At 56.1% G+C, this 27,622-nt stretch overlaps 1 protein-coding gene across 1 annotated transcript; it reads right to left on the bottom strand.

Annotated features, from left to right (window-relative positions):
* Positions 1–1,400: 1,400 nt before the first annotated feature.
* LOC121459457 (protein Dok-7) lies at positions 1,401–26,104 on the bottom strand. Its single transcript, XM_041669242.1, has 7 exons — positions 25,995–26,104; positions 25,846–25,891; positions 17,717–17,947; positions 15,951–16,151; positions 7,792–7,911; positions 5,145–5,264; positions 1,401–3,339 (listed from the first exon to the last, which is right to left on the bottom strand). The coding sequence occupies exons 1-7, from the start codon at positions 26,046–26,048 to the stop codon at positions 2,597–2,599; spliced, it is 1,515 nt and encodes a 504-aa protein (XP_041525176.1). The 5' UTR covers positions 26,049–26,104; the 3' UTR covers positions 1,401–2,596.
* Between the last annotated feature and the right edge of the window lie 1,518 nt (positions 26,105–27,622).

The raw sequence follows: 27,622 nt of genomic DNA, 5'->3' as shown, positions 1-27,622 counted from the left end.
AGACCAAGGCAAGCGTGGACCACATGGGACAATAAAGCACATCATCAGCTTAGGCCCTTGGGTGGGCTCTGTGGGACCAGCGACTACCCATCTGCAGGCCACTGACCTGAGGTGAAGCCCCCATCCTATTAGCCACCCCATCTCTCGAAGAGGAGTCATAGCTGGGAACCCTGGGTCCATATAGGGCCCTAATCACTGACAACTTTGCCAACTGCTAGGGCTTCTAGTGGCTTGAGGGGACTGGCACAGGAGAAGAGCCTGGGATAGCCTTCCCCTGGAGACTTTCCACCTGATGTCCCCCTTCTCTCAGTGTGTCACGGTGCCCGCAGACCAACCCCCACCCACCCAGGTTCAGGGGCCAGGCCACTTGGCCTCAGGTAGAGAATGAACATCCAGGCTCCAACAGCATGGCTTCAACCTTACCAGAGCTGCCCACCTGGGCATCCCTCTGCCTGCCGCAAGGAGGACACATGGGAGCAGAGAGAGCTAAGAGAACAAGGGTGTCGGAGCAGAGCAGTGCCTACCACTCTGGCTGGCCATCTCCCTGACTCCTCGGTCCTTCTGCGGGAAGAATGCATGTCTCTCCTTGTGAACACGCATCTGCTGGGTGCTTACATAGGATCTCATCAGACCCCAGGGCCAGCCCATGAGGTGAGGACGGTTACCCATCAATGGGGGAGGAAACTGAGGCTCACAGAGGTGCAGTGACTTTCAGGGTCACCCAGTCAGTGGGTGGTGATTGTGGACAAGCCCCCAGAGCCTGCTCTTCCCTACACAGAAGCTTGGGGGAGCCAGGCTCCCCAATTTCCGGCAGGGCTGCCAGCGAGGATGGAAACAGGTAGACAGGGAGGCGCTGCTGCCTAGAGCTCTCTCTAGCACAGAGGGAACGAGATGAGTGGGGCCCGGTTAGGGGTCGGGTGAGTCTGAGCTCAGAGCAGGCCTCGCATGCCATGGGGAGATGAAAACGCAGCACAGCACATGGGCAGCCCTGGGCCTGAGGCTGAACGACCACGGCTCACCTCAGTGTGGTTTCCACAAGTCACACATGATACACACACAATAAGCTCCCCCCTCGACAAACACACACACAGAAACACACACAGACACACGCACACAGACACAGAGACACACGCACATACACACACGCACACACACAGACACAGACACACAGACACACGCACATACACACACAGACACACGCACATACACACACGCACACACACAGACACACGCACACATACACACACACACACCACGCCCCCAGCCCCAGGGCTATCCAAAGCCACTCATCCTCTTTCCCGTGTCCACGACACCCAGACCTCAGGCTGAGGGCCAGACCCCTGGAGTTTCCTCAGTCCTAGGCCTAGGAGCAAGGTTGGCCAAATGGAACAAGGCAAGACAGTAAGAAAAGACAGCTTTATTTCCAGTCTGAGAATGTATTACAAATAGATTTTAAAAACGCAACAGAGCAACATGGATTGGCCGACGGTGCCAGGTACAGATGGAGGCATTGACAGGTGAGTTGGCCTGCCAGGTCAGGACTGCAGGTGCCAATGGAGGGACTCACAAAGGGTGGGGCACAGCCACACCGACCTTCTGACACGGGGAAGCAGAGCCCCTCTGCTCCACACAAGGGAACACATAGCCTGGAGTGGGAGACACCCAAATACAGAGGCAGGGTGAATTGCGGGTAAGGCCAGAGCCCCCCGAAAATGCCAGTGGAGCCCTGATTTCTTCCACCTGGTCCTGGCCACCAGCTTCCTGGTCCCAGCAAGAAGGCACAGGGGTACACTGCTGGGAGGTTCTGCAAGAGACCCTCCGGCAAACTGATCTCGGGCATCTGGGGAACACTCAACCTCTTGGTAGTGCTGCAGACTCTGGCAGCCCACTTCTCAGAGCCCTCCGGGAGCCTGGGAGCAGGCTCAAGTGCAGAGGGGGTCAAAGTCACAGACCCCGCAAGTCATGGAGCCTCCTGAGCGTCAGTTTCCTCCCCATGGGATGGGACACCGACCCCACCTGTGGGTGCTGCAAGATGACAGGCTAAGCAGATCATATACAGACCGTGCCCAGTCTGTGGGCTGCATACGCAGAGCTGCTGGTTCACAGAATTAGGGAGTCTAGAGCAGTTGCAGCAGATTTGATTTGGGGTAGGAAGTATGTCTGTACACTGCAGAAATGACCAAGAATGACAGAGGGTGGTTATCCAGGAAGAGACAGTGGACCAGGCCAAACCTCGCTGTCACTGAGAACTGACCCCAGCCATGGAGATCTTTTGCCCCCGGCAGTGAAATACATGACTGGAGCCCACGGGCATAGCACCCCCATGCGTGATGCACAAGGTAAGAAGATAGTGGGAGAAGTTGGATCAGTGGCTCTCCTGACCCCAACCTGCCCAGCCTCCGTCACTGGCACTCACCGCACCCACCTAGGGGAGGACAGCCCTGTGGTTGTCATCCTGCCCCTGAGGCCCCTGCTACACATCTGGCAGCTTCTTACAACAGCACAGAGCATCCCCTCTGCAAAGAGGCTAGGGCCCCTCCTCTCCTATCTGGAGGGGCCATATCCAGCCCTTGGCAGCAGTGGCCAGCCTGCTTTCTCAGGAAGGGGGCTTTACCTTGAGTCCGCCACAGACTGAACATGACAAAAAGAAAGCCGGAGGCGGCCCTGCATGTGGGCTGCCTGCTTCCCAGGGCTCGCCAGGGGATGGACTGGGCAGCATGGCTTCACTGCCTGGGCCTTCTGTTGCCTGCCCCCGTCGTCGAGCTCCCAGGCAACTGGAGGGACACCCCATGGGTGGCTGACCACCCAAGTCCATGGCCGAACTGTGGTCAGAGCTGCCTTGAGAGGCTGGGCTTGGGTCTCTGGGGGCCTGGCGCAGGCTTCGAGGTGTGTCATAGTGATGTCGTAACGAGGTGGGCACCTGGTATTCGGCCACCCCGGGTGGGCAGGCGCACAGTTTGGGCTCAGGTGCACTGGCTCCAGAACGCAGGCTAAGTAGAGAACCAAACTCCTCTCCGGCCCGCCACACGTCCAGGCTGCTGCCAGCATAGGATGAGAAGCTGCCAGAGTAGGAGGAGTGGCTTCCTGTAGCAATGCCACTGTCAGAGGAACTCTGGCGGCCAACCTCCTGTAACTGTCGAGGCCGCAGTGGCTTGAGGGGTGGCCTTGAGGCGCCCAGCATGGCTTCTCCTGGACCCTGGGCAGCCACCAGCCCTGGCCCTTCCTGTGATGTGCTGGCTGAGGATGAGGACTGTTCCGGCCATGCAGTGAGCCGGCTGCTGGCACTGACGTCTGAGTGGCTGGCCTCGGAGGAGGAACTGGATAGGCTTCGATCATCCCCTGAGACAAAGCAGAAAGTGAGGCTGCTGGGGGGGTCCAAGCAGGGGGTGTGGTCAGTGAGTATGCTATGACAGTCCGCTTCTCCCCAGCCCCAAGCCTGGACTCTGGAGCAGCAGGTCAGGGTCTGCAAGGCAGCCTCTTCCTCACCCAACCCCCAGCCTACTCTCAGTAGCAGTCTTTTGGGAGCCCCTATGCTCCCCCCTCCTCTCCAGGCACTTCATCAGTCTGGTCTGACTCTCTCTACCTGGACTCCACCCTCACCTATACAGTCCCCTCCCCCAAGGCAGGCACCTGCCTCCAGCCCCTCCACGTTGTGTGTCTATGACCCAGACCTGAGCTCCCTCCTCCTCTCCTGGTCCAACTCTTTGGACTACTACCCTGGCCAACTTCTAGCCCAGCCAAGACCTGGGGCAACCTATCCCCCTTCAGCATCCTGCGTGTGCTCACATCAGGCTGCCCCATCCAGATTGTCCCTTTCTCTGACTCCATCACTGCGTCCTCCCATCATGGGACTGTGAGCTTCTAAGGACAAGAGCAGCCTGGGATCAAATCTTGTCCACCGCCCATCCCTCCCATCCTGCCAGGGCTCTGCCTTGCCTCACTGTGTGCATGGAAAAAACTCACGCCATCTCTGCTTCTCCTCTCAGCTTGCCTGGCTTAGCTTGCAGGGCTCCCTGAGCAGATACCAGAGGTGAACCCCGCAAGGAGATAAGACAGGTTATTGCAACCTTGAGAGTCCCTGTTTCTAGAGGGAGGGACTGGGAGGGGAGATGGCCACTGTCCCGCTGTGGACCTCTAGGAACGGTGAGAGGCACCAGACAGTATTTCTCCAGCCTAGGAAGACCTGGTAAAGCCCACCTGCCAAGGCTCCCTTGCCAGGCTTCCAGGTTCGTCCACCAATGGTAGCTACAGAGAACCATTCGCTCCTGGGAAGCCAGCTCAGGTGGCCCCTGAGCATTTTGTCAGAAAACAGACAAGAAAGCTAAATGTAGAAGACTTGGGCCTTGCCCAGGCCACGCAGCTAGTGGGTGGGAAGGGATTCAAAGTCAGGTCACACTTCCCATCACAGCTGCTGTTGGCGTCTGGTAAGTTTACAGGATAGTGAGTGGATGAGGGGAGAATAAATGAATAAGAGAAAGAAGAAAGGTGAGTAGGAAGGGGAGCAATGAGTGGCTATATGGGTGGGTGACAAAGGAATGAAAGAGCAGGAGGAATGGACTGGATGGATGGATGGATGGATGGATGGATGGGAGGATGGATGGATGGGTGGGTGGATGGATGAATGGATGGATGGATGGATGGGTGGATGGATAGATGGATGGATGGGTAGATGGGTGGGTGGGAGGATGGATGGATGGGTAGGTGGACGGATGGATGGATGGATGGATGGATGGATGGATGGATGGGTAGATGGGTGGGTGGGAGGATGGATGGATGGGTGGGTGGATGGATGGATGGATGGATAGATAGATGGATGGATGGATAGATGGATGGATGGGTAGATGGGTGGGTGGGAGGATGGATGGATGGGTGGGTGGATGGATAAATGGATGGGTGGGTGGATGGGTAGATGGGTGAGTGGGTGAATGGATGGGTGGGTGGGTGGGTGGATGGGTGGGTGAAGAATGAGTGAACAAGAGGGAGAAGGATGCCTGAGATGGATGGCAGCTACCTGCACAGGGCAGAAGGGTCATGAGTGTGTACACAAGGAGACTCCATGCGAACAGACCACTGCCCGAACTGAAGCGGAGTAGGGAGGCAAGTACTTAGAGGTCCCTGCAGATAGAACCAACCACTGACTCTACCTCCACTGCCTGGCTGGCCAGAGTGTGAAAGCAGGCTTAGTCGCTTCTCCAGCTGCAGGGCTTCCAGCGCTTCCTGGGCAACACGCTCCTCTGAGGCTGAGGGTCCCCCAAGGCTCGGGTCTGTGCAGAGAAAAGGACCAGTGAGGCGACAATCACCCCTGCACCCCACCCCTACACCACCAGGATACCTGGTGAGTCTAGAACCTTCAGAGCCAAGGCATCCTGAGCTAGCCTCTAGGAGGCCTAGCCCTGCCCTGCACCTTGGCCCAGCTCCTGGGCATCAAACATAGGCTACTCAGACCCCCTAGATGCCCAGATGAGGTCTCTCTCTGTGAACAAGCCCCCATCTATCCAGTCCATGTTCTTGTCCCTGTGGGCATACCCCTGAACTTCTCAGCTTCAGTCTCTGGCCATGAAGTTGGTCCCCTATCTGTCCAGCATAGGTGCCTGTCTGTGTATAACCCCCAGCTCAGGTCCTTGTCCCCTAAGGATAGGCACACAACTGCCCAGCCTGGCTCCCTGTCCTTGTGACAATCCTCACCCTCCCCAGGTATGAGCCTCTCCTTGCTGATGACGGTACCTCCTCAGGACCACACCTATTTTCTCTAGAGAGGTCTGCTCAGCCCTAGCTCACCACACCCACTTCTCAGAGCTGAATAAAATGCCTCCCTGGATCTGTCACTGCCCACAGGAACCAGGTTGGGTGGGATCTTTTCCTGGCCCCTCACCATCTTCCACCTCTGAGCCATACCATTATAGCTGACAGAGCAGGAAGGTGGCCACCCTGTTCTCCCCAGGCTTTCCTGTCTTTGCTGGGGTGCTCATGCAAGGTCCCCCTTGCCCATATCCACACTGCCTATTGAAGCCCTTGACAATGTCAACATTTGGCTGAGAGGTAGCCAGGCTGGAAGCAGTGGGGACCTCCTCCTCTGGCCACCCTGTTCTAGCTCACAGTACCCTCCCTCCTTCCTTCAGAAATACCTTGGAGCACAGTGGGCCCCAGAAACCCCGGGGTGGGGGGAAGTGTTCTATGATTGGCATCTTGTTGCCTGGGGCTTCCCCAGCTATGAATGCCAAGCCTCCAGCAATAGTGTCCCCCAATTAGAAATAGCCATAAAAGCACCATGAATGATATCCTCAGAGCCGGAGTTCCCAGAGTCCTCTTTCTTCCTCTTCCCTCCTGCCCGCTTTGGGGTCAGGTCTTCATGTGGAGGGCTGAGGCTGCAGTGGGTCTGACCCCAGTGAGAGCCCACACAATAGCACCTCCACAAACCTAGAGAGTGGGGCACTGCTCAAGTGTGCATTCTCGGAGCCCCTCGGGGCTGTGGGACTTGAATGTCATGCCATCCACAGGGTCCTTGTCTTCCCATAAGCCCTCCCCACATGGGTCAATGCTGTAGGACTCCACAATTGCCCTAGCTGGATACTGACTCTGATCCACACAGTTGCCATGCCGGGGCGACCCAAGGCCCCATATACCTGAGCAGGACCCCTAGGATACAATGCTTGCAGACCCAGGCCCTGGCAGTGGCATTGTTTGAGCACACCCAGATGACCTGATTAAGACAGCTGTGGAACAGGCCAGGGTACCCCACCAGCCCAGCCCTATCTGGGGACAGCCCACTCCCTGCCTGGGTTGGGGTACAACTCATTTCTAAGGGTAGCCTTCTATGTCATCCTATGCCCAGTGCTGTGTCCAGTACTCCCTTCACCCAGAATCATTTAAAACAAGTAGGAGAGTAGATACCCCTAAGTCCAGGTCCTGTTTCTGGGCACACCAACAGTAGCACATACACCACTGCGAGTCGGGGGGGGGGTGCATATGCTCCAAGGAACCTCTAGAAATGTGTGTCTCTGGGGAGAAAACACAGTCCCCCCCCACACACCCTGTGGCCCACTGGCATTTCCCCCTCCACACTCTACATCTGCAACTGCAAGGCAGAGAAACACCAGCAGGGGGCACTGCAGGAGGGCCCAGACCACAGGGACAGCTCCAGGCTCTCCTGCAGCTCTCTCGCTGGCTACAGGGGTGCAGGGAGCAGCAGATTAGGAGGGCCTGGTGCCCAAGAGTTTGGCTCAGCATTTGAAACTGTGTTCTCTACCCTCGCAAGATGGGTCCAAGGTGCCCTCAGCCACGCTGGGGATTAGAGGTTAAACAAGAGGCACGCTTAAGTGGGGCCCACCCTAAATACATCTTGAAACCCCCACACATACCAGATAACCTCACAGAGTGGCTCCGAGCCAAATGCCAGGCTCAGACACCATGGTCCTGACCCCAAGCATCAGAGAAAGATCAACTGTCCCCATGTCAGTGACCTGGAGCCAGGATGTCTCTGCTCCATCTCCAGGGTCTTGGGCCACTTGCTGTTCAGCCTCAGCAACTGTGGCTCGCCTGGGTCAACCAAAAGGCCACAAGCCCCGGTGTTCCAATGGTCCATGTCCATGAAGGAGGGGCAACTGCAGGAGAAGTCGACCCCCTTAGGGACCCCAGGCTGCACGGAGCCTAGAGGGCTACTATCCTAGCCCAGTGAGCTCTAGGGTTCTTAGTTGTGGATGGGAGAGGGCGGGCCATATCACTAGACTGATGAAGCAGATTACTAGCCCCAGACCACCAAGGGCACCTCCCCTGCCACATTCCCATACACACCTGGGAGAACTGGCCGAAGCCCAAACGGGCCTTTGGTCGGGGAGATGCCTCGGACAATGCAGTCAAACAGAAAGCTGATCTGCTCTCCCTCAGCTGAGGACAAGAAGAAGACTCCAGCCCCTGCAGAAGAAGGACAGAGAGACACAGGGGTCAGCCAGCCCCAGCAGGGGTTGGAGAGACACCCAGAGCTGGTCTGGGGTTGAGGTGCAAGAAACCTGAGCAATCTCCAGCCCAAATCCAAGTGACTTTATATCTTCACGAAGCCAGACTCCTAGGGCCCCAGACCCCACATGCCTCTTCTGTGGCCTAGGGAGCCCATCAATGTGTCCTGAGGGTACTGAGTTGAGTGCAGTCTCTTTAGCAATGCCTAGGAACTGACAGGGAAACCTGTGCCAAAACGCCAGCTGGGTGTCCTTCCCACACAGCATCGTGTGTCCTGAGAACAGCAGGCCCACATCTCATGAGGGCAACCTGTCCTGACTTTCTGTCCAAGACTACTCTCCTGAAAGGATCTTCAGCAACCCACTGCATGCACCTCCTGTGGGGAGACACGCAGGCCAGGCCACCCTCTGCCCTCCAGGCTCCCTCAAGGCTTCCGGAGGCTCTTCCCCAGCCTGTGCTAATGACAAGGGAGGCACTTCTGGGAGATTTCCTTGGGTCTCTCAGTGTGGCCAAGACCTCACCCAGGGCTGTGTGAAGTCACCTGCAGATGTTTGTCCCACTGTGGTGCAGTGTGGTGTGCCACACCACAAGTGTTCAGCTGTCACTCTGACCAGTACAGTGTCCCCACACACACTAAGAGTGACCTCTCCCTTGCTCGGATGTCAAAGGGTAAAGACGAAGCCCTGAGGTCGCACCTGTGTTCCAGGGCTGACTCTGCCCCTCCTGCCCACTCAGCAGAAGGAAGGAATAGTGTGCAATCAGCGCAGGGTCACTTGGGCAGAGGGACCACATAGGTGCTCAGAGCCTCTGTGCCCAGAGGAGGCAAGAGCAATGAGTCAGCAGGGAGGGCACCCCGAGGCCATCTGCCATCAGGCACCAGGCCGGCCCTCCTGCTGGGCTGTGCCTCCACCAAGGGTGAATGAAATCCCTCCCTGGCCAAGTGAATGAGAGAGCAGCCAGGCTGGCTGCACCCACCTGCTGAGCCAAGGCCACGGGACTGGACACTCGGCATGTCACCACACAAGAATCTCTCTCTGCTCCGGACCTCTGCCCGTTGCCCAAAGAAAGGCAGGCAGGGTCCATGCAGAATTCTCAGGGACAGAAGGCAGGGACAGCTCTAGGACTGGCGAAAGAGGTAAGATCTGAGAAGTCCCCTCGCTAAAATTTCTGCTTCTAGGCCACTCTTCTTTGCTGAACATGAAGCTGTGGATTCCAGGGACTCAACCAGTACCAAGACACGTGGAAATGGCCACCCCAGGGCGCAAAGGCAATGACAGCACCTGTGATTGCTGCTGCACCCCTGCATGGCCGCCCCAGGGCGCAAAGGCAATGACAGCACCTGTGATTGCTGCTGCACCCCTGCATGGCTGCCCCAGTGTGCACAGGCAATGACAGCACCTGTGATTGCTGCTGCACCCCTGCATGGCTGCCCCAGTGTGCACAGGCAATGACAGCACCTGTGATTGCTGCTGCACCCCTGCATGGCTGCCCCAGTGTGCACAGGCAATGACAGCACCTGTGATTGCTGCTGCACCCCTGCATGGCTGCCCCAGGGTGTGATTGCTGAAGCTTTGTATTGTCTTAAACCACGTGGTATAGCAATGCCATTCTTGTTTTAGAGATATGGGAATAGAACCCATAGCAGGCAAAAACGTCTATGATCCCAGGCAAGAGATGGACTCAAGCCTAACACAAGGCTGCTGGGACATTGCCCAGCACCATAGAACTGGTTCTACACTGGGAAGCTGGGGACCAAAAGAAAAAGTGAGACATGGAGCAGAAGTGGACAGCTACCCTGAAGCCCGCCCAGGAGGCCACCCCCAGAGGCTTACTGGCTCCGAAAGGCCCTGGTGGATCTGGTAGACGGACTCTGCAAGCCAAGAACTCCGCTGGGCCTTGGTTAAGCAAAGTATGCTCATCAGCCTGGCTCCCATCTGCTGGCCAGCTCACACAAAGCATCCCGTGCTTGCTCCCTGTCCCCATCTACCACCCCACCCACTGTAGGGCTCAGTCAGTCTGGCCCCAGCTCTCATGGAAGGCCAGGCCTCTAATCCTGAGCTTACAGGCAGCTGGCAGAAACTGCAGGACAATCAGTCCCCCGACTATAAAAAACCACATTACCGAAGGGAGTGGAGCCGGCCCTGCATTCCACCACGGCGGCGTCTGCGGAGTATCATGCTGCCCAGGAGATGCGATCAGCCAGACAAGGCCCAGGAGCCCAGCAGCTACCAACCTGGGCCCCAAATGCCCATGTGGCATCCCTACTAGCCACCCCATCTATAGCTCTGAAGGACACCTCTCTTCAAGGGACCATTAACCTGGGATCTCAGAGTTCAGGGATGAGGCTTCCTTGGAATACATTTCTATCTCTGACCCTGTCCCCTCTGTCCTCCCTACCTGTCAAAGGGCTCCCTAAACATGCCTGCCCCACCTAGCATGCCTCCACATGGGAGATGCCCAACCATACTCCTTAGGCTGTAACAACGTCCTTTAAGATAGCACCTTTTATTAAGTTGTGCCAAACCTCGACCCTTACCCCTATCTAAGGAAGCCAGATGTTCATCCTGAGATGCTTTTACATCTGATTCAGACCTCGTGATGCTTACTCTGCCTCACATCCCTGTACATGTCTGCTGCACTAGACCCCAGACAAAACACCATGTGACAGTGGCCCCGATGACCTCCCAGGACCTGCTGCCCGATGAGTCTCCCTTAGGTAAGTGTAAAAAGATGCCTCCAGGACCGTCTCTGTGTTGCTAATTGGGTTGTATGTTCTAAGAAAGGCTGGAACCCAGGTTCTCTGTCCAGCCGACTGCCCACCCAGAAGGCTAGGTCCCCTTCTCTTACTGCCCCAGGGCCAGCCTGAGACTCCTCTAAATAGTATAAAGTAACCAAGGTAACATGCTATTCTTCCAGTTCTGGGACGAGGCCCCTGAGGGAGCCGAGCTCCACCCATTTGTGCTCTCTTGGAACCATCCACCACATAGAAAAGCCCAGCTATTCTGCTAGGAAAGGAGGTCCCAAGAGGAACTGCGGCCTCCCTACCAAGCCCAGGACCTGCACCATCTGTCTTTCACGGTTCGAGTGACCCATTCTGTCTCGTGGGACAGAGATGAGCCATCTCACTGAGCCCTGCTCTGAATTCTGACCCAGCACTAAACAGCAGAACAGACACTACACTCGGGGTGTTTACCACACGGCAATGGGTAATACAAGGACCCGAAGATGAAGAACCAAGAGTTCCTGTGTAGTGATATCTTGTTTGTATCTTAATAAATAAAGCTTGCCTGAAGAGCAGAGAGTAAAACAGCTCCACTGGTCAGTCTACACACCAGGCAGTGGTAACAGTAACACACACCTTTAATCCCAGTAGCCACACCAGTTTGCCATAGAAACCAGGTGGTGCATGCCTTTAATCCCAATGGTGCTCGCCTTTAATCCCAGCCCTAGAGAGGAATACAAGATGGGAGGAGACAGCTCTCAGACACAGCCTCATTCTGAGATTCCTGGAGGCAGGATCATCATTTCAGACTGAGGTAGAGGTAAGGGCCAGCCGCTGGCTGTTTTGCTTTTCTGACCTTCAGGTTAAACCCCAATTTCTGTCTCTGAGTTTTTTATTAATTGCATTACATTCTTGGGGTGTACCAGCTTTTGCTCTAGTGGAGAATGTCCTTGACATCACTATGACAATGACCTCTAGATATACACACACTTCAAAATGTCCCAGGCTTGGCCCAGCGGGGACCAGCATCTTCCTGAGAAGAGTGAGGGCCATCAGCTAAAGACTCTGTCACTTGTCACTGGGCACCCTTGGTGGCACCTGCATTGACCTGTGGAACATTCTGCAGGCCTGGATGCGGTCATTCCTTCATTCCTCTGCCTGCTTCCACTCTCTTGCACCTGCTTCAAGCCTTGGGGGTTCCTGCTCACCTATGCAGCCTACACCAGGATCCTGATAGGCCCTCACTCTTCTGTTTTTTGAAGACCAAGCTGAGGTCCTGGTCCTCAGGAGGACAGTGAGCAGCCAGGCTCAGGCTGGGCATGGGGTGAGGTCACTTCCAGACCTCAGGAAGGGAGACCCCAAAGCCCAAGTTCAGGTACACTGTAGGTGCATAGGCACACCTCAAGAGGGTGCTACGTGGTGGGGATTGACACCGGCTCTCCTGTCCAGATGAGGAAGTCAGGGCACTGGGCTCCATCCCAAGTGTTCTGAAGAATGACGTTGGTCACACACCATCACTGGCATCCCCAAAGAGTGATGTTTCTGTCTAGGAACCTAATTCTCCCATGCAGCAGCCTGGGCTGAGACACGAAGTCTCCTTGTACCCCAGGAGGTCACATGGCCTGTCTCAAAGGTCAGAGGACACCGTGCCTCTCCTCTCTAACAGCTTGCGGCAAATTAGCCCCCAGAGGACGCAGCTGGTGGCTGCTGACAGCTGGCAGTGTCTGGATTACCTAGCAGCTGGTCCTGCTCCCTGGCTCCCAGCTTGGTGCCCACTCTGCCCAAGAAGGCCTTTTGTTCCTCAAGAGGAAGAAGGGCTGGCACGTGGCGGATGGAGGCCTGGGGTAAGCAGCCAGCCCCACCCTTCCCCAGGAACAGCTGCACACACAAACATGAACTGGGTCATTTCTGCCACTGCCTCCACATGATCATGAGTACCCACGGCAGCCCATGCCTCAGTCTCCTCTTCCTCAAAACTGAGATAGGGTGGAAGCCCCATGGGTGGAGCCCCATGAGCTAGGGAACATCTGAGCACCTAGACGTGTCCCTCTCAGTGTCCGGTAGGGCAGGTCTCAGGAAGCCCACCATGGCCGGCCTGGACCTTTTATGACAGCAGATACCACACTGATGGTACCTGAACTCACTCTGTATGCTGTTGTCACCATATGATAAAGGGAGGTCAGCAGAACTGTAGAGACACGACCACGGGTCTGAAGAATCGTGACAGTCAGCCCCAGGGGCCTGACTCAATACCAGTCACTGAATGCAGGAGGCCTATGGTAGACTGCAGATACCTGCCGCTCCATGAGCCACACTGGGCTGGAGCTCCTTCCCAAGGTTTGCCCACAGGTAGGGCAGATGTGTGGCCTCCAGTCACCTCTTCTGCCCACCTGCCTTGTGTTCCACATTTTGTCAGGGAGTCGCAGCTTGGCTGCAGCAGTTTCTATGACCAGCTACAGCAGAGCCAAGCTTGTCCCTATTGGAGAGCAGAGCTCCAGGGCACCTGGCAGGGACAAAGGGGTGGGCTCTCCTAGTCAGTCCTCCACACTGATCTTCCCAGAGAGAGGAAGGCATCAGCCCCAGATCCTTGCCGATGCACCCAATCAGGCCATGCTGAGCCTGACGATGCCGTACAGGGGCTGAGCCCCAAACTCCTACATCTCACACCCTCCTACATCTCACGCTCTCCTCCTGACCCCAGCACAGGTGGGGGTTACACCCCTGACGAGGGGAGAGTGGGTGGACAGGTTACAGGAGTCTCCCCTGCCTGACCTAGGAATTCCACTACTCAAGGTCCGGGCATCTAGACAACAGGGGCTCCCTGGTCCTAATGCAGCACCTACCCATGGTCACCACACAGTCTTTTCCAGCAGCCAGGGACCTATGGGCCAAGTAGGCTTTGGTCTGGAGGGAGAGAGTCCCAGCAATGCCAGTGCCAGGGTTCTGAAGCAGGACCCAGACTAGCCGGCTCCAGGCACACTGGTTCCAGGCAAATTCCTGCCGTTGACAAGCTAATTCAGGACCTTGCTCAGAAGCCTCCGGTCAGCCCTGAATAGTTCACCGCAGATGCAGGGAAAACACAAGAGCCCAGGTCAGATGCTTGCTTTCTCGATAGCACTAGCACCCAGTGCCCAGGACGATGACAAGCAGAAAGGAGCCTGCTGGCACCAAGAGACCAAGCTGTAAACTCAGAGGGCCCAGAGGAGAAACATGCAGCAGGCCCTAATCCACTGGAGCCTAGATAAAGGGAACAGGTCTCCATGGAAACGGATCCTCTGGCCCAGCCCATCTGAGAGACCTGCCCGGCCTGGAGGGCATGCTGGCCAGCACCACAACAAACCTGTACCTGGGAATCCCACAGACCAAGCAAGGAATCTACCCTCCTCAACTGGTGTGACTCCAGGAACTCCCAGATCGAGAGACTCCCAGAGGGAGAGGCCACTGTGTGACTGACTGTAGTTCCCACCTGTCAAACGACAGAGGGGACCAACCAGACATTCCACCACCCCAACCACAGGCCAACCTGGAATCCCCCTGCTCTTGAGACTTGCCAAGGAAGAAGACTAAACGCCACAGCTGGCATGGGAAATGGTTGTGCTTGCCACTGCGCTGTAAGGTCATGCTGCCACTGCGCTGTGAGGTCATGCTGCCACTGTGCTGTGAGGTCATGCTGCCACTGTGCTGTGATGTCATGCTGCCACTGCGCTGTGAGGTCATGCTGCCACTGCGCTGTGATGTCATGCTGTCACTGCGCTGTGATGTCATGCTGTCCCTGCGCTGTAAGGTCATGCTGCCACTGCGCTGTGAGGTCATGCTGCCACTGCGCTGTGATGTCATGCTGCCACTGCGCTGTGAGGTCATGCTGCCACTGCGCTGTGATGTCATGCTGCCACTGCACTGTGAGGTCATGCTGTCACTGCGCTGTGATGTCATGCTGCCACTGTGCTGTGAGGTCATGCTGCCACTGCGCTGTGAGGTCATGCTGTCCCTGCGCTGTGATGTCATGCTATCCCTGAGCTGTAAGGTCATGCTGTCCCTGTGCTGTGAAGTCATGCCGCCTCTTTGCCCTGGGAGGAATGTTGCCTTGCCTCATTGCTTCGTAACCCTTTGCTAAGCACCTCTACACATCACGCTTTAGCTCCTCAAAGGTCCCCATGAGACTGCCTCCCACTCAGAGGCCCACTGTTTGCTCCTAGTATCCAACAGAGACTGTGGAGCATGGTGTCCAATTCAGGTCTTTGCAGAACGTGGGGTCCAGGCAGTCAGTGACCAGCACAACCCATATCTACAACACCCCACAGGGAGGGAGGCATCAGCTCCAGAACCCTGCGGATGCACCCAATCAGGCCATGCTGAGCCTAATGATGCTGTGCAGGGGCTGAGCCCAAACTCCTACATCTCACTCCCTCCTCACGCCCCAGCATAGGTCAAGGTTACACCCCTGACGAGGGAAGGGTGGGTAGACAGGTTACAAGAGTCTCCCCTGCCTGACCTAGGAATTCCACTACTCAATGTCCAGGCCTTGAGACAACAGGAGGCCGGGTGGCCAAGAGGATGAGCACCTTGGGCAGTCAGCGCACATGCAGAGTAAAGATGGCCTCTCAAGAGGGGAGAAGGGCTCTCTTCCCTCAGGGACTGCAGGTCCATACTCCACCAACACGTACACAGTCCCCTTAGAGAGCAGTGGAGGGGAAGGTCAGTGGGACACTTCAAACACCACCCCACCACTGAGCTCCCATCCTGGCTACCAGACACCAGCCCATTATGGCCATCCCAGCCTCTGCACCCACCTTCCCCTGACTTCATACCTCTCGGGAGCCACACCCACCCTCCCCACATGCGGCCACCTCACTGCTGACATCCAGGCAGCTCTGAGCAGCTCAGCAGTCTAAGCAGCTGATGTGTCTAGAGGAATTTTGTGTCAGTAAATGGACTTTGACTGGGGTATCCATGGGATGTCACTCATGAACTGGTTTTTTGTATTTTTTTTTTTTAGTATTTTTGTCATTTAACTTGAACAGAAGGAACTCTGACACTGTGATCTCATACACAAACCACACAGTGACACTAGGCTGTTCTCTGTAGTTTCCCAGGACCCAACATTCCCAGAAACAGTCAGGGTCCGGGCTCAGTGCTCAGTGCCATTCACAGCTTGAGTGGCTGCAGCCCTTTTGCTTGGGGACACAGCCCACAGTCTCCTGTCAGGTCCCCAAGCCAACATGTGTAGGCCGTCAGCTCAAGTGTCCCCAGTATGCCCCCGACACAGCATACTTACAGTACCCACACCTGGTCCCGCCTTCGAAGATGAATCCATTTGGCACGGCCCCGTAGCGACGGAGATCAGACAGTTTCCACTGCCCCATGACAGCTGGAGGGATGTCTCTGGCGAGGACGAGGATGTCATTGCAGAGGTGGAGAGTGGCTGGACCACTCTCCAGCTTGGTGCCAGGAGCTACCGTCACGTGGAACCTATGCACTGAGGGCAAGAAAGTGGGCAAAAGGGCATTACCAAGGGTTGGCTGAGGTGGGAGGAGTATCCCCAGGTCAAACTGATGGAGTGCCCTTGCTGCCACTCAATCAAGAATGAACGGCAAATGTCGGGAAGGGCTAAGGATGTCTGTGGGCCCCACTTACATCCTGCCCAAACTCCAGGATCTTCCTTAGTCAGAGGCAAACGAATCCTCGGAAGGCAAGGACTACTGCCTAGCCCTCCCCAACATATTCAGGGCAGGTCGCAGGCACTAAGGCCACTCCTTGGGGACCCTTCCCATCAAGTCAGCCAACGTGGCCCAGTTTCAGAAACGGGAAAGCAAAGTTCAGGAGGTCCCACGTCAGAGTGTGGAATGGAGTATGTTCCATCCTGTGTTCAGAGTAGGAGGTCATGATTGGCAGGTCTCCCTGAGACTAGTATGGCTCAGAGGCTGCTAGATGCTGCCATGGTCCTGCCCACGAATTCAGCTCCGTCCTTTGCCTCGAAAGCCAGAAGTCAGTCTCTTCCTCCCAGTCTCATAGATCACCCAGTTCAGAAGTCCCCTCCTCCCCACCCTCCTAGATCACTCAGTTCAGAAGGCAGCTCATGCGTGTGAGCCAGCATCAGCCTGCCCACCTGCACTGCCCATGTGCCAATCCCCTGCCCACTCCATCTCCAGACCCCAGAGCCAGAGGAAGCCTCGTAATGATGCCACCTGGTCCTCTTCTAAGCTGGTAGGGTTTGTCCTACCCCACCCTTGGGTCTCCAGGGGGTCTGTCAAGCCACACCAGTTCTCTTTTGACATCTGTGGAGAGGCCTGGGAAGCGCGCTGCTTTGTGGGATGGCCTTGCCCTACCCGGATGGAGGAGGGGCTGCAACCAAGCTGTGAACCACCATCAGGAAACTCTCCAGAAAGATGAGAGCTTCTACGCTAATATTGCCTGCCCTGTACCCTCACTGCACTGTCCACTCCACGGCTCTAGGACTGTCCACCAGGAGGATTCTGAGGAATCGGTTCTCTCCTTCCACCCAGAGCCTCTAAAGTTCAACCCCAGTGGCTCCCTCTGCATGGGTTCTGGGATGGCACAGAACACATGGGACATCGTGGGGGAGGTTGTGGCTACCTTGGCTAGATAAGGGGGGGGGTTGGTGGCATCAACCAAGCCCTCAGGTATGTGCGCCCTGTGGCTTTCTTCCATCCTCTGCTTTACTCATGTGTGTAGATACTAACAGTCAGCTTGTCCCTGACTCACGGTGACCCAGTGTCTGGTCTAGGAGTTACAAAATCTTGCAAGGTTTTCTGTCTACCCTTGAGCAGCTTGGGGGAACTTCCTGGTCCCTGGGAGGACTGTTTTCTCTCAAGGTAGACGGAGGGCCCCAGTTTTAACAAGGCCATTTTAGGGGCCTCAAAGGGCTATGGCACTGGCCCCCAGCCTGAGCACCCCAAGGGCCCACCTGGCTCTTTCACTCAGAGACATGCACCCATTTTCATCATTTCTACAAGATTCCCTGGGGTGTCATCCATCTCTGCAGTCCACATTGACAAAGGGCCCCGAACTCATGTCACTTACCCTCGCCCAGTGCGTAGCGGATACGGGTGTCCCAGGCACACATGGCCTCATGGCTATCGAAGCCCAGCATGACGGCCTGCGACAGGCAGATGATGGCCAGAGTATGGGCCAGGCCCTCATAGGGCAGGGCAGGTTCCAGGCCACAGATGTCCTCCAGGGTGAGACTGCTGCGCTCCCGCAGGCCCTTGGTGCGCTCACACCTGTCCTTGTATACCAGCATCAGCAGACAGTCTGTCCAGACAGGCGAGAAGCCATCAGGGTGCTACCTCCACTGTTCACTGTCACCACCCTTTACCACGGTCCCCAGAAGGCCACAGCACTGCTGGACAGAGACTAGGGTTTGAGGCTGGCCATGAACAAATGACTTACCTAAACCAAAAGAGCCACAGGACAAGAGCAAGCCCAGCCTACCCCTGCTCTGGTTATGAGGGTACCAGATATTCATCCCGTCAGGACCCTAGGGCCCACTCCTAGCCCGTGCTTTTGGCCCCCTTTTGCCCAGCCTGTGGTATGGAGAGTGTGCCTAATCTGGCCAGAGTGCAGAGGACTGCTTGTCCACTCCCAGGTCCTCCAGAGCAGAGGCATCTTGGCACTCCATTCCCAGTGGTTCCCATCTGTCTTGGCGTTGTCCACACTGCCACTGTGCTGCACCCAGGGGTGTCATCCCCATGGGGCCTCAGGCAGATCTTCCTGGGGAAGCTGGGTAGTCTGATGGAAGCCATGCTCAGACCTCCCTCCCCTCTACTGCACTATCAGCCTCAGTCAGAAGGTCCCCCAGCTGCCAGGCCTCCACACAGCAACACCGGGACCGCAGGATGATTCCCTATGAGGAGGGTGTAGGCTCATGGGCCCAATGCAAACACCTAAACGCTTCATGTGAGGCAACCCTAAATAACACGTGGCACCCAGTGAATGGATATATTGGTCTATACTGAGGAGAGGATGGAGAACGCCCCACGAGGACCACAGAGCAAAGCCTCTGACCTCTGAAAGCAAGACATTTCTGCAAACAGCCTCAGTAAACCTATACGACAACCCAGATCCCAACGGGGACCCCCAGAGCCTCTGGTGTTTTCATTCCTTCCCTATCCAGAGTCTGAGAACTGGGACCATGGAGGCTGATAGCAGCTAGCTTTCCATGAGATCTACAAAGTCTCTTCCTCTGCTACCCAACAGGGACCTGCAGTGGGCAAGCAGCCGGGCAGCACGCTCACCAGTAGACACAGCTGTGTGCCATCTACCAAAGCAAGGAAGGAAGGCAGAAGAGCCAGGAGCTGGCGTCCAGCCTCAGCTGCTCAGACCTTATCTCCAAAAGCAGCTAGGCCCTCAGTTTCCGGTCTGTGGATGGAGATGTGAGCCCTCAATCCCTGCTCCAGCACCAGACCTGCCCGCTGTCATGCTCCTCAACACGATGGCAAAGGACTCTTAACCCCCTGAAACTGGGGTTACAGTTAAGAGATTGTCTTAAGTCTCAGGTGAGATGTGGGACTCTGGGCTTTTCAGCGATGTTGGGACTGAAAGAGATGGGGACTTTTGAAGTTGGACTAAATGGATTTGGTATTAGCATACCGTCACAAGTTTGCAGGGGTCAGAGACTGGAGTGTGGTGGTTTGAGTAAGAACGGCTCCCATAAGCCCAGATGTTTTCACACTTGGTCTCTAGTTGGTGGGTTATGTCTTGGAGGTGTGGTCTTGCTGGAGAAAGCATGTCCTATGTCATATGTCACTGGGGGGTGGGCTTTGAGGTTGCTGTTTGTGGAGGTAACTGTGAGCGCTCAGCTTGTGTTCCAGCTCCGCCTGCCTGCTTGCTGACATGCTCTCCACCATGATGGTGACGGATTGCTATCCCTCTAATCACAACACCAGATAAACCCTTCCTTCTGCTGAAACAACGAACAGGGTCGGGGCTTCCACTTACTGTCCAGGAACTTGTCCATTGTTTATAACATAAAAAGCGGGAAATCATTCTCAACCGGGGGAGAAAAACTTGCAGAAACCCAGGGAATTTGGGGGCTCAGTTTCTCTCAGACACAGGTGAGGAGGGCCTAGACTCACTGCCACAAAGCAAGAAGCTGGGCCCAGAGACAAGCAAACCCAACAAGGCAACAAAAACAGAATGTGTCCCCCAAAAGCATACCCAAACATGAAATGAAAAAATGAAAGCCCAGGGGACATACATGGGGGTCCACAAGGGAGATCATGGGAACAATGAGGGTGAGCACAGCCAAATCCCTGTATGTCTCCAGTGTCAGGTTGGCAGGGGCAGAGGACACGCCCTTCCTCCTGTCAACTTGTGTCCTTATCTGCAGAGACCTCAGGACCCCACCTGTACCAATGCCGTGAAGACCGAAGGTGGGAAGGGGTAAAGACCCCACATGTGGTGGGTACTTAACATGTGCTCACACATCCCACACCACTTCCACCTGCAGCCCGCCTGGATGTCTGCTGGGCTATGTGAGATGTGGCCAGTGTGTACCAATGACGCCCTGGCTCCTTTCACCTCTCAGGTCCCTGGCAGACAGGAGAGTCCACCCTGATGGTAGTAGCATCTGAGCCAATGTCCTGCTTCTGCTGCTGCCCTGAGGATGACCTTGCCACCCACCCCAACCCAGTCCATACACTGGCCCGGCCTTCAGGCCTCAGTGCTACCACCCTGCTGACCTGCTCAGCCCCTGCCAGGGCTCACTTACCGGCCACCCCAGGCTAGCGCCCCCCGACCATGCCCCTCACGTCCTACTCCACCTCTGCAATGCCAGCATCCATCAAAATCAGCATCTACGCCCTCTTCTAATTCCTTAAGTGCCAATGGTAGCTCAACCTTTACCTGTGCTAGCATAGAAGAGAGTCGGACATTCATCCGGGAACAGCCTGCTGCTTCAGGGACAGCAAATTGTCACCTACTTTGTTCAAAAAGCTAATGCTCCCGATGATAGCATCAAGAATGGTGTCATGGGGGCTGAAGAGATGGCTCAGAGGTTAAGAGCACTGGCTGCTCTTCCAGAGGTCCTGAGTTCAATTCCCAGTACCCACATGGTGGCTCACAGCCATCTGTAATGAGATCTGGTGCCTTCCTCTGGCATGCAGGTGCACATGCAAGCAGAACACTGTATACATAATAAATGAATTTAAAAAAAAAGAATGGTGTCATAATTTTTTTTAAAATACCAGACAGTAAATACCTTAGCTTTACAGGGGTGGCAGCTCCATCACGACCGCCCAGCTCACTAAGGCCACAATGCAGCATGGGAAGGCTGTGGAGGCTTCTGGTGACTCCTCAGAAGCAGGCAGTGAGCTGGGTGTAGCCTGTCTCTACCCTAGGGTAGAATTTATTCACACATGGTGCTGAGTCTGATGTCTGATTGATTTAAAGAGCCACAAGGAAGGCCCTGTATCTAACCCTGAGACCTTATCCCTAGTAGACTGGTGCCACCCCTAAATCTACCTGATCTCTGGGGACACAAAATCCCAACCTGTGCTGCAGGACACTAAGAGTCAGTGAGTCCCTTATTGCATCTATAGGGGCTGAATGGTGGCCACTTTCAGTCTGAGGGATGTGGGGGGACATCAGGCAGATGACTTAAACTGCAGATTGGGAGACAAGCTCCTTAGTTATCCTGGCGACACTGGCACATCCTCAGATGAGACAGAGGATGAAGCACGAGAAAGGTCATATGGTCACAGGCAGGAGGTGGGGCCATAAGGTCTAAGTCAAGGATATCCAGAGTCACAAGGAGCAAAACAAGGCAGAGAGCATCTGGCCTTGCCATGGCTTAATCTCACTCTTCTGCCCTTAGACCTGCAAAGGGATGACCGCCTGATCTGGACGCTCGTTTGTGGTGCTCAGGTTTCCAAGCTGCAGTTTCAGGCTTCAGGACAGTGTCTGCATTTCCAGCAGAAATAGGACAGGGTGGCATTCAAAGCTGCAGGAAGGGCTCCTGAACTGGCTGCAGAAGCCACGGCTACTACCAGAGTCTTCAGCCTCTGGCAGTGACTCCATGGGCTTGTGCACGGGGCAACTGGATGGAGAGCTGAGAAGGGCTCCCTCAAGGCAGGCCTGAGTCACATCAATGCTCCAGATGCCCCACCCCTACCCTACTCTGCCTATTCTGTCACCCTGTCCCATCTCCTATGAACCTGGATCAGTGGGGACACTGGAACATACAAGCCAACAGCTAACTATCAGCACAGTCCTATGTGAAGAAGAACAGGCATCATGATGGTGGGCAGGGCCCTCCTGAGTGTGTGTGTGTGTGTGTGTGTGTGTGTGTGTGTCCAGCTTAGCAGCTCCACAGGAAACAGGACAAAAGCCCAGATGTCTCTAGAGAGACCTGAAGGGCCAGGAGGATAAGAAGACCAAGTCACAGGCAGGTGAGCCAGGAAGTCTTGGTGCCCAGAAGCAGCTCTAAGAGAACTGAGCCCAGCCTTGGCTACGGCATAGAGAATAGACTCAGAATAGTGACAGCACAGCTCCAACACTCCTGTCCCATTAAGGGACACCTTGGGCCTGGGAGCACAGGAAGAAGCAGCCTCAGTACCAGCTCTCTGAACTTGCCCATCCTCCAGGCAGGAGCCACAGGACTGTCGCTAGGTTGACAGCACAGTGAAGACCAGCAGATGGCTCCTGGGATGCAGTGGCAAGAGGATGCCTGGCGAGGGCTTTCAGGGATACAGCTGGGACCAGGGTCTTTCCTAGATGGACGAGGCTAAGAAGCCCATTGGACATTGAATGGCCATGTGGGCAGGCAGCTGGAAGGCGTCTAAAGATGTAAAAATAACCATGGAGTTGTCATGAGCTCACAGAGGCCTTCACAGCCAGAGCCCAGAGCCATGCAGAGGGCAGGAGGGACAGGCAAAGATGAAGCTCTGTGTGGAGGGACACGCCACCGGGAAGACTGAGTGACCAGGCCTGGAGGCTACAGGACACAGGGAGGGTGGAGCTGTAAGGCAGTAGAGTGGAGTGGCAGTGGCTGTGGGGTGGCTCTAGCCCTAGAGGTCACAGTGACCTTGGGGCAGCACCCCAGAAGTGCTGTGCATAGGAGCAAGCAGCAATTTGGGATCACCATGATCCTGGGGATGCTTGGGGGCAAGATGTGAGGTCCCAGGCCTGAAGTTTATCTTAGGGAAGATTCCGTGTCCACTGTGGCACACGGGTGAGGGAGTCTCACAGGCATGGGCGTCCCCAAGAGTGTGTACAGCACAGAGCAGCCAGTGCTCAGGGCTGAGGCCCAGCCCCACCTTCTGTCCTCCCAGTCACCCTCCAGGCAGCTGTGGGAGTGGCCAGGCAGGGACCAGGCTAGAGCATCCTACTAAGGACAAAGACACCTAGGGAAGATATGGCTCTCTGGGTCACACAGCACAAGAGTTGAACCAAACCTTGAACCCAGGTATTCCAATTCCCTGTGATGCCCATGAAGAGAGGGGTCTGCCTGCTATACTGTCCTGTCCCCAGCCTTGGGCTGAGGTGTCGCCCCAATCCCTTTGGGAAGAATGCGGAGCTCTGTCTAACCCAAAGGCAGAGGTGCCAATTCAGGGAGGGATTGGGTCACCACCAAAGGATCTCAGTCTTACTGAAAGACATCTGCAATTCTTACTGAAAGACATCCCAACTTCAAAGTTAGGGTTTCCTAAGCAGAGAACTGGCTGGCATAGGACTCCATCTTCAAGGCTCCCTGTTCCTATGTGTGGGCTGGAGGCCTCTGCTGTCACCATGAGCCTGTGGGTGGGATATTCCCCTGCAGGTAGAGTTCACTGAACCTCTCTGGGTCAGCCACACCCTGGCTGTCCGAGGACAGTGCTGAGCTAGGGACCACTAGCTTTCAGGAATGGAGAGCAAGGCCCTGGAGACAGGGCATGAAACCTCCCCACCATATGTCTGGACCTTGGCTTCTCTGCCAGGTCCAGGACTTGGGTCCCCCCTGGTAGCTTTCCCAAGCTAGGTGAAGGCCCTGATGCAGCCCACATGGGAAGCAACAGATTAGCACCCTGTGAGGATGCTGTCCAGCTGTCTATAACCACTGCTGGGGACCCTCCATGGGCTGTCTGGAGCACCCCATCGGGAGACCACACCACTGAGAAAGAAGACAGGCTGAGACTTGAAGTTCTGGTCTCAGCCGCTGGCCAGGACAGAACCCAGAGCACCCCCTTCCTGAAGGTCCTGCCCCGTGGGAGAACCAGAGGCACATCCTTCACTCCCAGATCCCACAGAGACAGGCTTGGTAGGAAGAACTTCATACTAGCTAGCCCTCAGGGCCACCGTGTCCCAGTGGATGTGCTGGGAGCTACAACTCTTATTCTCTTGCTTAACCACTTCCTTCCATGAGCTCATACTGCCCACCAGAGCCCGAGCACTGTGCAACACACCTCTGATCAAATGTTTTCCCCTCTTCTGCCAGCTAAACCATTCCTACAGGACAGCTACCAGTGTTGGCAGTACCTAGAGGAGTGAGGGCATGTTGGCCAAGAAGTCGTTGCTCCCCAGCCTCCTGGTCCCTCTCAACCACCTCCCATGAACCTCTACAACGGAAGTCACAATTTAAAAGCCAAGGATCCCTTGTTCTCAAGGCAAGAGAACAGGACCTTTCCCTCCCTTCCAGATCAGATCAATGGCATTCAGACTACAGGTCCTCAAGGATGTAGGTGCCGGTCTCCATCTAGAGGGAGGGCAGGGGTGGGGCAGGGAAGAGCCAGTCTCCAGTGGGACAAGATGGGGAGATGGGAGGAGAAAGTCACAGTGAGGTGGCTACAGGCTCAGGTAGCTCAGGAAGAGGTCGCGCAAAGCCCAAGAGGCAGTGGGACAGAAAGCAGACTCAGGACGGACAGGCCACACCTCCCACTCTTGGTCACCCTCCAGTCACCTCCCAGCCCTAACAAATTCCAGCCCAACTTCAGAGCCTCCTCTTGGGACAGCATTAATTCATGTTCCTTTGCCAGTCCCTCCCCTGGGGCTTCTAGTCTGCTCCCTGCCTGGCACACGGGAAGCTCTTGGATCCCAACAGTCAGTGAGCACAACTCAGGAGTCTTCCCTATAACCCCTCACCAGCTATTCCAGTGCTCTTTGCACATGGGTCAGTCTATCATGGTTCCGCTCTCTGGACACAGGTCATCAAAGCCTCTTACCCGTCCTATCTCTTTCCCTCCCCTGTGACCTTTACCTCTCTACAGATCCACACCCCCAAGCCTGGCAGTCTCCAGGGCCCCTTCCTCTACCCACTCTCCAGTCTTCCTCTTCCAAGAATTCCAAGGATGAGGACCCCCAGGCTCTGAGCCACAGAGTGTCCAGGCTTGAAGGACTGATGAAGACACCAACAATTTGTGGAGGCCAGCTGAGGCCAAGGCCAGAAGAGACTGACCACAAAAGCAGCTAGTACATCGCGCCACCCCCTCCTGGGAGCTAACAGACGCCCAGCATCCTTGAAGTCGCTCTGGCTGCCTGCACATGTGTGAGACTGCCACACACACACACACACACACACACACACACGCCCCCACCCAACTTCCCTTACAGACCCCTTGCCTGGGCCAGCTCCAAGGCACCTGTCTCCTGAAACAGCTGCAGTTCCAGGCTGAAGCTGCCGAATTGCCCTGGCTCCTTGCTGGCCCTCCCTATACAGAGGCCACAGACCCTGGTACCAGTCTCTCTTCCCAGAAGTGTGTCTCTCCCAAACAAAATTAGAAGTCAATTTTCTGGGACACAAAAGTAGGACTCTTCCTACTCTTGCCCTACCTGAGATGGTGGGATTGGGGAAGGGTGGCACAGCCTGCAATGCAACTTGGGAACTCCTGATGCAAGTATTTTCATCGTGGGGACACCTATGTCCCATGACACAATATGGGGTCTGCCCGGTGCTTCCCTCTGGGTCTCTGCTGGTCCAGGAAAGGGATTGGCCCACTCAGGAGCTGGAACCCCCTAACTCCACACCCCGGACTAAATTGGGGCTGTGTTGCGGGTGTCCAGATCTCAGGGTCCCGGCGCCCAAACGGCTGCGACTCTCCGGTTACCGCCGCGGGGCCAGGTTTCAGCGGCTCCCCCGCGGCTATTTCGGGCTAGCTGGCACCTCGGCCACGCGCAGCAGGGCCCGCAGGGTCCCGCCGGCTTGCCGCAACCCGCCCCCCGCCGGCCCAGCCGCTCACCTGCCACCGGCGATGGCTTGCGCAGCACCAGCCACCTATTCTTCCACTGCGGAGACAGGACAGCGTGAGAGGCCGCCCGTGCGCGCCTGCCCCGCGCCCCCGCCCCCACCCGCGCGCGCCCCCGCCCTGCGCCCCCGCGGCGCCCCAACCTTCTTGCCGTCCCGCAGCTTGACCTGGCCCTCCACCAGCGCTGCCTCGGTCATCTTCTGTCATGGTTCCCGCCGCCCGCCGCGCCCTCTCCACGAGCCCTGGCGCCCAAGCCCAGGGTCACTTTCAAAATAGCTCCGGGAGGGCCCAGGGCAGCGCCAGGAGGGCGGGCCCGGCGGCGTGGCGGGCGGGGCGCAGCGACGACACCGGGACCTGGGTGCGGGGGAGACTGGACGGGGTGCCCCGGGGCCACAATCTTTAAGACCCTGACAAAGTGCAAGCCAAAAATGGCAGTGGGCTTGGGCAGCCTCTGCACTCAACAGGCTGCCAGCCGGCACTGCTCCTGCCAGGCCTCCGGACCACTACCCAAGACCACCTGAAGCAGCCTCTCAGGGAAAGAAACTCAGCCTAGCGGGGGATGGAAGTTGGGACAGTGGCAGTTTCCCAAAAAGAAGGTAACTGTCCCAAGACAGCCCCTCCTCCCCCAAGGCTTTGTGACCATGTGTCTGCCTGCTCAATCTCTTTTAGTTTGGCTTCAATGGCTTCATCCTTTGCACCTGCCCTTCCCCCACCTCATGGAGCCAGGAGGCACCCTTGATGACGGACCAACCTAGAACAGCCCTGGCTGAGGCCATTCCCCAGCCCCTAGGTCTTCTCCGCCACCAGAGGTAGCCATTCTCTGGGCAGATACAGAGGAGGTGGGCGCATCCACTCTTTAGGTCTGACAGAACAGACCTCTGTGCAGGCGGCTGCCAGGACCGGGGTCACTGTGTCACCTCATTGCCCCATGTCTCCCTGGCTGGTCTCTCCCCTTCTGAAAGCCAGCTTGCACCAGTCTTGAAGCATGGAGGGCCTAGGTGGTTGTGCTGCTTGACAACAGCCTTGCCTAGTAGCCCCCTGCCCAACCAACTGGCCTTTGAGCCCCTGAATTTCTGCTCCTCAGCCTCTTGCTCAGGCTAGGGTCGATTAAGGTTTCTGTGAGCTTTCTATGGCCATCCTAAGTTACTGTGGAGGTTAAGTGCTTTGTCAACCTATGTCATGGGTTCCCCAGATGTAAGTTCACCTTAAGACCCATGTCCTAGGAGCAACTCAGGAGAGAGCAGTCACAGTTGGGAACTGACTGCCCCCAACAAGATCAACTCAGACACACAATGAAGCCCTGTGTGTTTGCCCGTTCCAGTTCCCAACCCCAAGGAGCTATAGTCCAGCTAGAAAGGGGTTAAAGGCCAAACTATATTCCACTCGCGTGCGCGGTATGCATTAGTCTTCATCCCGCACAGATTCCTATCTGCTCCATAGAAGCTGAGGGTCAGAGTAGTGTGAGGACTCGCGGCCACATGCAATGACCCCAGAGCAGTAGTTGACTTGGGAGCCCTTGCCGCAGTCCCTCCAAGGAATCTGCAGGACAAACCGCAAGTGGACCATACAGCTGATTAGAATGTTTTCCTCATGTCTTGCTGTGGCCTGATGCAGGGAGGGAGGATGCTTTGCCATCCATCACACACGCAACACCCCAGGGCCTTCCGCAGAACAGTTGCTGGCCACAGAGCCCCATTCATACTCCCCACACATCGAAAGCCCCTGGGGACTGGCTCCGACAGCCGGTATGGAGTCAGTTGGGGGTTGTAGC

This window comes from Microtus oregoni, unplaced genomic scaffold (assembly GCF_018167655.1).
Source record: "Microtus oregoni isolate MIOR12 unplaced genomic scaffold, Mior012 000019F_ref0000042, whole genome shotgun sequence".
NCBI classification, from domain to species: Eukaryota; Metazoa; Chordata; class Mammalia; order Rodentia; family Cricetidae; genus Microtus; species Microtus oregoni.
Note: the sequence above shows the minus strand (reverse complement) of the source record. Positions and strands in the feature narration are given on the sequence as shown.

Excerpts from the sequence above, each read along its gene's own strand:
- LOC121459457 (XM_041669242.1), bottom strand. The coding sequence starts at position 26,048 with ATGACCGAGGCAGCGCTGGTGGAGGGCCAGGTCAAGCTGCGGGACGGC. Across the intron at positions 25,892-25,994 it reads AGCTGCGGGACGGCAAGAAG|TGGAAGAATAGGTGGCTGGT; the intron begins GTTGGGGCGCCG and ends CTGTCTCCGCAG. Across the intron at positions 7,912-15,950 it reads CGGGACCAGGTGTGGGTACT|GGGCTGGAGTCTTCTTCTTG; the intron begins GTAAGTATGCTG and ends CTTCTTCTGCAG.